The sequence below is a fragment of the Lactuca saligna genome, chromosome 1, assembly GCF_052625555.1.
Source record: "Lactuca saligna cultivar CGN05327 chromosome 1, ASM5262555v1, whole genome shotgun sequence".
NCBI classification, from domain to species: domain Eukaryota; kingdom Viridiplantae; phylum Streptophyta; class Magnoliopsida; order Asterales; family Asteraceae; genus Lactuca; species Lactuca saligna.
This window is the reverse complement of record NC_136417.1, coordinates 52,885,281-52,898,952: the sequence shown is the minus strand read 5'-3', so window position 1 is coordinate 52,898,952 and position 13,672 is coordinate 52,885,281. Positions and strand designations below refer to the sequence as shown.

Here is a 13,672-nt window from a genome sequence, read left to right as displayed (position 1 = left end):
GATTATTGTATGTTTGTAGCAACACATAAAGATAAAACATGACATATTCATAAACATACTTTAAACAATAAAAAGAAAAAGATAAGCAAAAAGGAAAATAAGTAAGGATTAGCGCCAGTTGAGTTTGAAGTGGGTGGGCTTGTCCAGAAACGTCCGGTGGGAATTTGTGAGGGTTTCCCATTGATGATGACGTCTTATCCGAACATGTTTGAGGTAACGAGGCCAATACGGGCCTCTTCTGGTTGTTGTTGTCGTCTTCTTCTTCTTCTTCTCCAAGACCTCCCTGAGCATGAGCAGAAAGAAGTGGTTGGTGTGTCCAGAAGCCACCTCTGGCTTTGCAAATACGTGCTTGGGATGGCAAATTTCAAAAAATGCATCGAAAAACGGGGAGCGGCATTCATCCTCAACCTCAACCATTTGAAACTCCAGCTGTTGCACATTGTTAGCAGGGGGAAACAGGAGCCTTGTTCTTAGATCATCAAGGTCGATATCCAATGATGGCTTATAGTTCTTAATTGTTATACTAACATGGCACTTGGCCGATAACGTGAGTGCTTCCCTCATCTTAAGAAAAAAGGATGCATCAAGGGGTGTGTCGAGTGTGAGCACGAACTTGGTTTGAACAAGGAGAGTAGAGTCCGGAAACTTAAAGCTAGGCAATGTGTAGCCAACGAAGACGAAATCAAGTAACTTTGGAGCATAAATTTGTATGTCGATGATCTGCCTGCGTGGGGATGACCACATAAGGGACAACGTCTTGAGAGACTCACATGTGAAATGGAAGATTCCCAATGTCCAACATCTCATATCAAGGGTCAAACTCTCAAGAAAAGGAAACCCCGACTTGATCATCTCTAGAGATGACTCGTCTGTGATGAGACCCCCTAACCATAATTCAGTCACGCTGCTTCCTAATGATATTGAATACGCGCTGAATGGACGAGGGTCCGGTCGTCCAAACTGCCCAAAAAACAAGTTGCATCTAAACAACCGAAGATCACTGATTTCCAAATCAGTCGAGTCTCCATCGTGTGAATATATTCTTATTTCGTGAAGACGAGCAAGGTTTTTGATCTTGATAATGCTGCGACCCCGGCCCTCCTCCTGCTTATCAAGATAAAGATCTATTTTCTCGAGAAAGCTGCAAGACGAGAATATGGCATCAAGTACCTCTTGACTTAAGCGCACACCACTCAACACAACTTCTCGTAGAGACACACAGACACAATTCATGATGCTATTGCTCTTCATCCAAACAGAATGGACCCCCTGCCTAGAAGCTGAAGTAACCCTTAACTTACTTAGGTTTTTAGCGGCGGAGAGTATCTCATCTGGCAATGTAAGCGAGGCCCCCGTAAGTGAGACTGAGAGGGAAAGTTCTTTAAGGCTACTACTTGTCACTACTGACCGGATCCACTTTTCAGCAAGAGAAGACGACTCCACGTCATTAATGTATATATCAAGCTCTAACCTTTCGATCGGTATGTTGTCACGGAGATACCTGCTCAGGGTGAGGTCGACCATGTTTAAATGCTTTGTTTCGTCGACATGAAACCTGAGGGTAGGGAGGGTTGACCAAGCGTGTAGCCATGGCTTTGACAACACGCTCGTGCGTGCTGCCTCTTCTATCGGCAACCGCGATTGTATATGCTGCATCAACTCCTCGACGTCTTCTACACTCCTCATCGCCAACTGCCTGATTCATAATCATAACAATATTAGATTTCATTCTAACAATTTAACAAGAAAAAACGAATCCAAACGATGCCTAAAATTTTGCATGTCGATATGGATTTTCAACTTCAATAACTAATACTGATTTGCAAATCCATCCATATACATAGAATGACGAACAGATTTAGGGGTTTTGTCAACAATACCTCCACCATATAAATAAAATCCTACATTACACACAGCTTGCAATCATGTTTGGCTGCACAGTTACTCAAATTTACACAATGAATTTCATCCCCCGAATACTTTTTATATTTCTTCCAAATACCGCCCCCACACATTCTTCAAATCTAGGGTTGTGCTTCGCTTTCGATTGTTCATATGGACGATTTACATCTACTCAATAACATGCAAAACAGATACTAGGATTTACCTTGATAACAAAGATCGAGATACAAGCGATAGGGTAAGGCTAGCGGCAGGCAGGCAGGCAGACGGTGAGATACGTACCTTTATATTCCTCGTTTGTAGATTTTAGTGTTAGATTTTTTTTTATATAGTTAATAAACTTCTTTAAATAAAATATATATAGTTAATAAACTTCTTTAAATAATATATATATATATATATATATATATATATATATATATATATATATATATATATATATATATATATATATATATATATATATGTTTCCTTAGGAACAATATTTTTTCTGTTGGACCAAAACCAATTTTTTTATTTTTTTATTTTATTTTTTATTATCGGTAAGTGTTGGCTACGTGTTATCAGTGTTGGCTACGTGTTATGTTTCTACACACACCCATCCACCGCCTCAAATGTCTCCACTGCCTCCCACGTTCTGGATATGTGTTATGTTCCACTGTTCACTGGTCTGATGCCACCGCCCAATGCTTCCAATCAGACGCATAGAACATACAATACATCGCCTCAATACCTCAAAACTCATTTTACTTTGTTTCTTCAACCGCTTTCCTTCTCCTTTCTATTATGTTCCACCTTCACTGGTCTAATACCACCACCCATCATGAAGCATACCATGTATCATCGGTTTGGGAAACAGAAGACAAAGTACTGTCATTTTTGAGGAATCATGGCTGTCTGGGAACCGGTGCACATAGGTCGTCGCCTCCTGCGTCGGAAGAAGTCGGCGAACCACCATGCACCATCGATTCTGAAAACGATTGATTTTATCTCCTTGTACCACTTTTCTTCTGGTCTGCTTCCACCTTCTCCTATTTTTCAAATGTAGGGTTTTGAATAACATCATTCCTCACCGATGAGGGAAATCGATTTCTTAGAGATGGTTAGTACATATTATAGTCTTTACTATCGTTCCTCACCGATTCTCCTACCAAACCCCTTAAAATTCCAGTTGCTTTCCCTCCACCATGGTTTCTTTTCTTCAATTTTGGGCTTAACTATTTCAGGTATCGATGGTATGTAGTTTCTCTTTGGAATTTCTATTATAGAACCGTAATCAACTGATGCTACAAATGTTTGATGGTTTGTTTTCCAAGGTATTTTTATGAAAATTTTACCAAATTTGATATAGCAGGTGATAATATATTCTACGTTTGAATTTGATTTTTTTTTTATGTAAATTGGTCAAAAAAACATATAACAATGTGATAGCTAATGTTTTAGTTGTTTGATGTTGTATGTTGTTTTGGAGTGTTGTAATGTGGTTGCCGGTGTGGTGTCCACTCATGTATGTGACACTTTTATGTCCGCCTCTGTTATTATGTATAGATAGATGGTGGTGCATTATGGTACAATTATATAAAGATGAAAAACTTTAGGTTTTCTTTTTAAACATTTTAAATGTTGTATATCTTGAATCTAGATAATTAGTGAATTTTAACTGTGGAACAACTAGTGGGGATAAATCAAAGATTTCATTTCATGGAAACTAACAAGCAAAAGAAGATAACCATGGTTGATTTAAAATCTAAGTTGCTGACGTTTTCTCATCATATACACAGTTCAGATATTCAGATGCTTAGGTAAAGAAAGAGGAGAAGATTGAAGAGAAAAAGGAATTTGACTGATGTAAGTTACATACCTTACTTACTATTTTTTGCTTTAATAAACTTCTTTGATATTGCCACATTTAAACATATTTTCAGGCAATATTTTAATACATTTTTATTAATATATGGTTATTTGCAAAGTTATATGGCACTTATAAGATTTAATTGTTATGTGCCGCCAAAAATGAGCAATCTTGAGGAATAAGGACAAAAAGCGACAATTAATGATCATAACTTTGGACAATTGGAGCTTAAAAGATGAATTTTTCAGCCAAAAGACGACCTCACGACGTGAGGAACCATATCTCACGACGTAAGTGATAACTTTCCAGAAGATAAGCACCCGGAGGCTAGAGTCTGTGTCCAATATGGATTATAACCGAGTTCACGACGTGAGAAGCCTCGTCTCACGACGTAAGCAGTGTAATAACTTCTTTCATCTGAGAAAGAAAGAATCAATAAGTAATTTTTTTAATTGGTTGTGGCTCATTCCTTAATTGTGGTGGCAAAAATGTTATCAATTGATTATAATGGTGGGGTTCAAGAGGTTGGAAAAGAGGTGAAAGCCCTTGGTCCTGATGATTAACATATTGTAGTGTACACTCCTGGTGTTTGAGGATAAAATGCATTATTCAGGTGTATTATTGAAGGGTTTTGAGAATTCTAACACTCCTAAGGCGCACATGCAACCCTATAAACCTTGGATCTATGTTTTACTAAGATACATGCAAAATTGTTTTTCCAAGGTTCTTAACTTATCTAGCATAACATGGGGAACTTTTAAACATAAATGCTAGAAGAAGAACATACATTTTGTTGTTTGGATTCCTTGAGAACCTTGTGAGCCTAGCACCTCAAGTGTGATGCCTCAAATGCCTCACACAACACCACAATACTTGGAATAACCTTGAGAGAAGTTCACTAACACCTCAAAATCGACTATAGTTGTGACACGAGTAAGGTTACACCATGTAGACCCTAATTGCCATGGATTTCCATATTCCATGATCCATGAGTTTGTAATCTCCATGGACTATCCATGGAGCACCTTATGGGTTTTAACCCAATCCATACAAACCATGGATCATCAGCCCACTATACAAGAATAGATCATTTACACAATCAACCCTATATATTTAATTAGTCTCATTTTGATCACTTAATTAATTCCAAATTAATTCTTTGATCAATACTAATTAAATAATATTATTAATATATTAGAACTTATAATATATTAATAATCCTTAAGTGTCCTTTCTCTCATTTAGTCTATCCAAACGTTGCAATGCCATGCAACCCAAATGGACCATACCCCTTTATTCAACCTTTGAAATGCTTTTAAATGTTTTAAATACTTTATGGGGGGGGGGGGGGAAATACACGTTAAACACTTATAGTTATTGCTTCGATCACATGTGATTGCATTAATCACATGTGATTAATAACTAGGAAACCAATGATTTTATCACTGTTCAAACTGTTTTACTTCAAAATGTTTTACAAACTCTTTTACTTATCAAATGCTTTATTGTAAACTTTGTTTTACTACCTATAAATTTGCATGCCCATATATGTATAGCTGTATAAATAATGTTTAAAGGGCTTAGGAAAGCCACCTGTCCTATTTCCTTTTCCTCGATTTGGATGTGGTCTGGTGGAATTTTGGGTGACCATCTGAGGGTCGTTTCAATATTAGTTATATATCATATATACATGTATTGACATAAAAGTACTTCCATATTCATACTTATCAGCACCTCGTTAGTAAGTTACCATCGGGGTAACACGGGATCATACTACTATAATTTCTAGATCAACGAGTCAGTTCATTTAGGAGTCAATACTTATTACTAAGAGAACATATACAACGATACTAGAACAAGTAACATTTTATTGCATATACACGAATACGTTAACAATTGTGATCCACTGTATGGGAGCATGTCTTAATTGTCATGACCCGAGTTGTAGCCAGAGTCTCTTGGAGGGAGAGCGTGAGTTTGCGTATAGATCTATACTGGATTGACTATCCTACACCTCGTTGTTAGCTACAGTGGGACCGATAGGTCTGCGGGTGCCAAACGTCATACCTTATTTTTCGACTATACGTTGTCGATGTTACCAGTCGATAGTATGGTGCAATTTATCACACGATACCTTAATATAAACCCGGTTTAAGGTAGTTAGTACAGCAGTAGTTCATATAAAACAAAACTACCGTACTACAATAATTTACCCATTACATTTTGGTGATAACCTCACTTAAACTTTAATGTACAAGCTATATTTTGTTAAATGATAGTTACACTTGGGAAATTACACACTTTTACATCAAACGAGCATACAAAACAGTTAAGCCTTGGTAGAGGGCTACTTTAACAGAAAATATAGGTTTTTCTGAGAGATTCAAACTTTTACAAACACTTACATACATTTACAACTCATATTGGCAACAGGTTCAAACGTTTTGATAACAAACCTTGACACTAAAATATTTATGAATTCACCAGCTTAATGCTGATAAACTCTTTCAAAATAACTTGTATTCTCAGGTCATCAGTAGTCAGGTACCGATGCTAGCTTTTGAGAAGATGGAGCGCATTCAAGACTCATCATACTATTTTGATTTAAATTATATTTTTGGTGTCTAAAACTGTACGGAACACGTTTGTATTAAAATTTTATATTTAATGCAATGGATGATGTTGTTTGCTTATTTACATTTACTGTGTTGTGATACTTTACATGACGTCCTCCGCCCCAGAACGTTTCCGCCATTCTTGGTTTTGGGGTGTGACATACAACTCATCCATCACGTAAAGTGGCAATCTTTACGTGAATCCACAGAGATCTATGCATTTTGCACATTAGGGCTAAGGTTTGGGACAAGATAGCTTCATCTAACACTCAATACAAGGGCTTTCCTGCATTCTAACCCTCCTCCATTCCAGATCTGAGGTAGCAACCTCAGATCCAACCTTTAGACTCCAAAATAACCCAAGATAAGTTTCCCCCCAAACCCCAAAATGAAGAGACAAGACAAAAGCAGCTTAAGAACGAGATTTTACCTTCAAAGGGTGCCCTAAACTGCAAGGAAACTCGAATCCAAGCAAAACCCCTTGCTCCACACCTTCAAACTTCCAAACTTTCCTCAACAATTACTTCTCCAAGCTCCAATCCACTCAACAATGGTGCTTCTCCACGATTTTAGGGCTTCAAGGACTCAAAGGGGTGATAAAGAGGCTGGGGAGGAAACATAAGGCTCTTTATATAGGGCTCAACCCCGGGAATTAGGGTTTTCTCCACTCAGCGCCTACTCGCCGAGTCCATCTCAATGACTCGCCGAGTCGGCTATTTAACACGCAACCAAGTCGCGACTCTACTCGCCGAGTCCATCCATGGACTCGACGAGTCACTCTTTCCCAAATTACACTTTTAGCCCTTCCACACAACTCTTGCTATTTCGGGATGTTACATAACTAAGTGTGCAAAAGAAGTAATAGAGTATGGCGGAACGTTTAGTAGCCATTTGAGGGATAATCCTATAAGGGTTGAACCAGAGCCTTTGCATAGGCAAGCTTCCTTCAAATGCCCTGAGATTGGAATGATCTCTATCCTTTCTTTGTATCGGGCTATATGCTCTTCAGGATCTGTACGTGGTTTCATCGTATAGCTTCATGATGGGAGTTTGGAAACGTTTAGGAACTTCGGTATCGGCTATCGTGAGAGAAAATCTTGAGTTCCTGTGGCTTGTAGGAGATGCTTCTAGTATTGGTTGGACCAGTCTGGGTACACTAGAGATCATTTGTCTTAATTGTAGAAGTTCCTTGGCCATGTTTGGGTTTATTCCTGCATCAACGTTAGCAGAGTTAGTATTAATAGTATTCTTGTTTAAGAAGTTACCTGAATCAAGGTTTCTAGAGTGTTGAAGGGCTCATTGAGATCATTGATCATGTACGCTCAGTTTTCCATAGTCCCCTCCCCCCCCCCCCCCAGGGTGACGACACAGTGGTAGGAATCACGTCCTTTTGGCGATTTTCCGAGGATCCTGCATTAAGCCCAGGATCCTTGGTTGCACAACAGTGGGCGTAGTTTCCTGGGATTTCTAGAATTCCGCCTTCATCATCTCCACTTCTTTGAGTAGTGCTCTATTCTCCTCCTGATGTTGGGTCACCTGTTGCGTCATTTTCCTCATCATAGTGAAGACATCTGTAATGGTGACCGAGGCAGTTAAATCATGGAGTCTTGAGGATCCCAAACTTCATGGATTAACGATTGAGCGGGTGCTTTTCATGGAAGTGTCAGGCGTTTTCGTCTAAGTAAGGGGTCCACTCGGAGGAGGTGGTAGGTTTTTGGTTGTAATGGAAGGAGCAGAGAACGAAGAGAGGATCGGTTTTGTAGACATGATTTTTTCGAAAATTTTGAACACCACTGCCCCACGGTGGGTGCCAAACTGTTTTGGTCAATAATTACACAAGTACTAATAAACCAAATTGAATAAGAGGCGATGTTCAGATTGTGTAATATCAAGTAGTAAAAGAAAAATTACACAATGTTTTGCAAGGAAAACCCTTGATCCTTGTTAGGATCTCCGGCATAAAACCTTGGGAGGTGATAATGATCACCTGCCTTGATGATTTTAGTGATATAAAATAAAAATTACAACGAGTTCTTAGTAAGAATGAGTATAGAATTTCATAAGGTGAGCTTAGACTAGAGAACAGTGTGTTATGTGCGGATTACAAGTGTCAATTTATAGTCTAATCTAGCCAACAAGATGTCCGATATTTCCGGGATCCTCTATGACCAGCTTCATAAACATTATTTGACAAAGTATTTCGGGTCTTTAACATAGTTGAGATGGTTCTTCGGTGATAATTGGTCTTCTCTTGACTACTTCTGCACACGTATTAGTTATAGACAAAATATGATGGTTAAATATTAATAAAAATAATAACGGTAATTAACCGGGATCCTGATGTAGCCGAGGATCCTGGATATTTTGGGGATCCTGAAAATTGTAAGGATCCTGACCCTAACAATAACCGCATCAGCTTCATCAGCCACTACAAAGACTTTCACATCCCTTCCTCCAATCGATTTGATTACATTGATCAACATTTTAACATTCATGTATTCAACTATGGCTATATAATGATTCAATTCAGGATGATGTAAATGAAGATTAATTTTATATTTGTCTAACAAACCGGTTTTCCTTCTCACCAAAGATACAGACTCAATATAACTAATATACTCAGAAAATATCCAAGTGACTTCAAAGATACCTTCCTGTGGATATACATATTCAAGATTTGTTTCCATAACTTTCCATCTCCCACTAGTTATAATGCAAACTAAATATTCATTCATTTTATTAGAGAGGTTTAAAATTTTTTTTCCAAAGAAATAACTAAAGTGATAATATTTTACAAACTTTATATATAATTAAATTTTTTCGTAATCAAACCCTATCAATTTCGTAATCAAAATAATAATAATAAAAAAATCCAAAAATCACAGTTGGAACCAAAGGAAATCGCAAATGAACTTAGTTCATCTATGATTTTAAGCATTCAAAACAAGTATTTATACAACAAAAATAAAAAAATAAAAAATAAAAAAATAAAACAGCCATCTACGAACGTACAAATCACTAAAGCATATGATTATGCATTAGCGACTTCTACGTTCGCAGATGAGCTTAGTTCATCTACGATTTTGATGATTTAAAGTATAATTGAAGTTTTTTTTTTTGGGGTATTTTCTACAAAATAATTAACATATTTTGCTACATTTACAATTTTCTCGATTTTTAGTAATTAACAACTAAGATCAATTTTAGTAAATAACTCTTTTTTAACACACTTTTAGTAAGATAGTACAATATAAACTTACAAGTTACATCCACCTTAGGGCCTAGGGCAAGCCCTACAATGTATTAACTATTAAATATCCTTTTAGGGTTGGGAGTTGGGACCCAAAAGCTTGGCCCATTTCTAGTTTTGGTAAGTGGTGACTAGGAATTTCCGGTAAACCAGAGGATTGTCCGATCACACCAATCGAGTACATGTTACTTTTGTAATATCTAAAAGTCCAACACAATTAATTATATAATTCAAATATTTAAAATATATGATATTTATTTAAAAGAAAGGGAAAATGAGTTGCAACAATAATAAAAAGTGAAAAAAAAAGGATGGATCCCCCCATTTTCAGCCGACTTGAATTTTTGCCAGACTTGGTTGGAGGGTGAGAAGGCAAAGACATAGTGAGATTCGGAGAGAAAAAGAAAGAGAGAGAGAAAATTGGAGAAAGAAAGAAGTTGCATTGCATCAAGCAACAATCTGTTTTGTTTCCTCCTTTTCGCTCTTTGATTCTTTCCTTCATTGTTGGGCATTGAAATTTGATTCAAATTTTCAACTGGGTTTCTTTCGATTTCTCCATTTTTTCCTCCAATTTCAAAAGGGTTTATGTTTATTTCAGATTCTGAACCCTGGTTGACGAAAATTCAAAAGTATTATCGTCAATGTAAACCATCGATGGAGGCTTTTTAATCTTCTTCGGTTCTTGGGGTTGAACTTTCTTCAATCTTTGACCCCTCGAGATCGAATTCAACATGAAGTAACGCTACATGTTATTTCCCAGAACCTGTTCAACGAAATGGCTGAAAGAAATACAGGTTCTTCTTCGTCTTCAACTGGGTTTCTATCAATGAAATCATTATTCGGTTTGTTGTCAATTGCATTAATGGTGTTCGTGTTATCATGGTTCTTACTCTTAACCTCCGACGGCCGATCTCGACTCATCGATCACAATCTATTACCCCATTCAAGGCAACATTCCACCATCGACAATCACAATCCCACCCCAAATTCTCCGACCCACAATGCACAATCAATCCATCATCAACAACCAGAAATTCTTAGAGTCTTCATGTACGATTTACCACCAGAATTCCATTTCGAGATCCTGTACTGGAAACCAGAGGGTAAGAATATATGGCCGGATCTCCGTTCAAAAGTGCCGGAGTACCCCGGCGGATTAAACCTGCAACATAGCGTAGCGTACTGGCTCACTCTAGACCTTTTATCCTCAAACACTCAAACCGCCATTAGAGTTTATAACTCGAGTGAAGCTGACGTCATCTTCGTCCCCTTCTTCTCTTCCGTATGCTTCAATCGATTTTCTAGGTTAAACCCTCATCAAAAAACCAACAGGAACAAAGAACTACAACAGAAGTTAGTCAAATACCTAACGGGTCAACCCGAATGGAAAAGATCCGGCGGCATAGACCACATTATTGTCGCTCATCATCCCAACAGCTTACTCGATGCGAGATATCAGCTATGGCCCGCCATGTTTATCCTTTCAGATTTCGGAAGGTATCCACCAACTATTGCAAACATCGATAAAGATCTAATCGCACCTTACAAACACATAATCAAAAGCTACACCAACGATTCATCAACTTTCGATACCCGGCCCATTTTACTGTTCTTCCAAGGCGCCATTTACAGAAAAGACGGAGGTTTCATCCGTCAAGAAATCTTCTACCTTTTACAGAAAGAAAAAGACGTTCATTTCAAATTCGGAAGTGTTCAAAAGCAAGGGGTTCCTTCTGCTACAAAAGGAATGCGATCTTCAAAATTCTGTTTAAACATCGCAGGTGACACCCCGTCTTCCAACCGTTTGTTTGACGCCATTGTTAGCCACTGTGTTCCTGTGATTATTAGCGATGAAATTGAACTACCATTTGAAGATGTTCTTGATTACTCGGAGTTTTGTGTTTTTGTGAAGACGTCTGATGCTATAAAAGAGGGGTTTTTGATCAATTTTATTAGAAGTATTGGGAGAGATGAGTGGACTCGAAAATGGAAGAAGCTTCAAGAAGTCAAACATTATTTTGACTATCGGTATCCTTCTGTGAAAGGTGATGCAGTGCAGATGATATGGAGAGGGGTTTTGAAGAAAGTTCCGGTTATAAAGAGGCGGTTACATGTTGCAAACCGGTTTTCAAGATTTGGAAAACCGGACCGGAAGTTTTTCCAATTGCCTAGAAATTTAACAGTTTGAAAGAAGACGTTGGAGTTAGAAGATAGAATTGTTAGAATATAAGGAATACAAATAGAATTTGTAGATGGAAAAGTGTTTAGGAATTCATGAATCGTTCACAGTTTTGTAATTTGATATGATGTTTAGCTTATGACGGTTGTTAGTTTGCATGATAATAATCCTTTATTTAAAACAAAAACTCATAGAACGAGTTTTGTACGAAACGTTTGAGGTCGCTTTTAGTTAGCTTTTGATAAAATGTTCGATTTAAACAAAAAAACTTTATTTGTCAATGCATGTTTTTAATTTTTAGTTTAAACGAAACGTTCAAAAATCTAAAAGTTATTTTATGTAACGTTTAAGAAAAAAGCCTCTTAAACTTTTTAATCAATTTTTATAATCACCCTTCTATTTATTATGTTTCATATATAGCTTTTAAACTGTTGTTTCTATTTTTGTAATTTTACATTTTAAAAGCTTTCATTTTATTTTATTAAACACTCATATAATAAAGACAATAAACTAGTTTTTGTCAAATATACACTTAATCCAAAACTATTCAAGTTGATTTTTAGAGCTTTTAATTTCTTACTTTACATCTTTTGACTAACAACTTCTAACAAACAAAGATACCCAAACTGTACATCTTATACAATCTCATGTATAAATCATCATTAAGGGTTGTACCGACAATCTTACGTCCAAAAAAGTTTTATTTATTTATTTTAGTTATTTATTTTTATTTTTTTTGCAAAAATATCTTTAGAGTATAAGTTTGTTGTGGTTTTGGCTTATAGTATGTAATATAAAAATGACTATTTGGTATTAGCTAAACTTTTTCTTACCATTTTATCATTTAATTAAAAATATGTTGGTATTCAATAACAAACGGCCACATATTATCCCAATCTAACACCCCCCTATATATAAAAATGACAATTTTGTATTAGCTAAAACTTTTTTTTACCATTTTATCATTTAATTAAAAATATGTTACTATTCAATAACAAACGATCACACATTACCTTGCCCACCTTGCCCTAACCATGTCCAACCCCTTAATGAACTTACTGTTGAGTTTCCCACTTCTTTTTTGATGGATTTGAGAAAGATCACCCCCTCATACCCCTTTCACTCCCCCACTTTCTATCATTGATGAACTTCAACCATTTTCTACTTTCTATCATTGGTGAACTTCAACCATTTATTCTGAAACCATTACCAACTACCTTCCCCTACAAATACACACACAAAATCAACCCAATTTTTTGTTAGAAAAATAGGATAATAATAGCCTTGGAAATTCTGCGAATTGTGATTTCACTATCAAATCAAAGTATTGGGGGTGGCACTCCCTAATCTTTGATTGGACAAGACTCAGAGAGATAAGAATTTAGAATGTTTTGATGATAGTTTCGTATATACGAGAAATGAGACAAAAATTTACTTTAGGATCTTTGTCAGAAAACTGTCCCTTGGACCCCGCTCAAGGGCTCTGCCCGTTGGACCCCGCCAGGAGCTGTCGGCCCTTGGACCCCGCTCCCAGGGGCGCTGCCCCGGACCCCCGTTCGTTTAGCGGCTTTACCACTAAATGATAATGTACTTTGAAAACTTGATCAAACTTAAACAAGTGTGTACTCCACAGCTTCCTTACTTGTTTTAGCGAAGGTGAGGCTCTCTGTGAGAGTGTCCGATGCGAACCTAGTCGAGAAGATGCGAACGATGCCGACCAGAAACGAATGGAATCGGGTAGGGTGCCAATGTGCCCGACTTTGCTTGCGAGAGGGTCAGAAGAGAAACCTCTCGTCTAGAAGTGAACCTCTTACCAAAAACGAACTTGGGCAAGGAGGTTGTGAATGCCTACGAAGGTTAGCAGGTGAACAGTA

At 37.2% G+C, this 13,672-nt stretch overlaps 2 protein-coding genes across 2 annotated transcripts; one reads left to right on the top strand and one right to left on the bottom strand.

Annotated features, from left to right (window-relative positions):
- On the bottom strand, positions 1 to 2,177 carry LOC144998221 (F-box/LRR-repeat protein At2g42720-like). The gene is made up of 2 exons (XM_078958037.1): positions 2,108 to 2,177; positions 1 to 1,696 (listed from the first exon to the last, which is right to left on the bottom strand). Exon 2 carries the CDS (start codon positions 1,684 to 1,686, stop codon positions 109 to 111), a length of 1,578 nt encoding a protein of 525 aa, XP_078814163.1. The 5' UTR covers positions 1,687 to 1,696; positions 2,108 to 2,177; the 3' UTR covers positions 1 to 108.
- Positions 2,178 to 9,927: 7,750 nt separating this feature from the next.
- On the top strand, positions 9,928 to 12,013 carry LOC145036256 (putative arabinosyltransferase ARAD1). The gene has a single exon (XM_078984712.1). The coding sequence runs from the start codon at positions 10,395 to 10,397 to the stop codon at positions 11,805 to 11,807; it is 1,413 nt and encodes a 470-aa protein (XP_078840838.1). The 5' UTR covers positions 9,928 to 10,394; the 3' UTR covers positions 11,808 to 12,013.
- Positions 12,014 to 13,672: the final 1,659 nt, after the last annotated feature.

What these genes read in the sequence shown, in the direction of transcription:
- LOC144998221 (XM_078958037.1), bottom strand. Translation starts at nt 1,686, where the DNA reads ATGAGGAGTGTAGAAGACGTCGAGGAGTTGATGCAGCATATACAATCG.
- LOC145036256 (XM_078984712.1), top strand. Translation starts at nt 10,395, where the DNA reads ATGGCTGAAAGAAATACAGGTTCTTCTTCGTCTTCAACTGGGTTTCTA.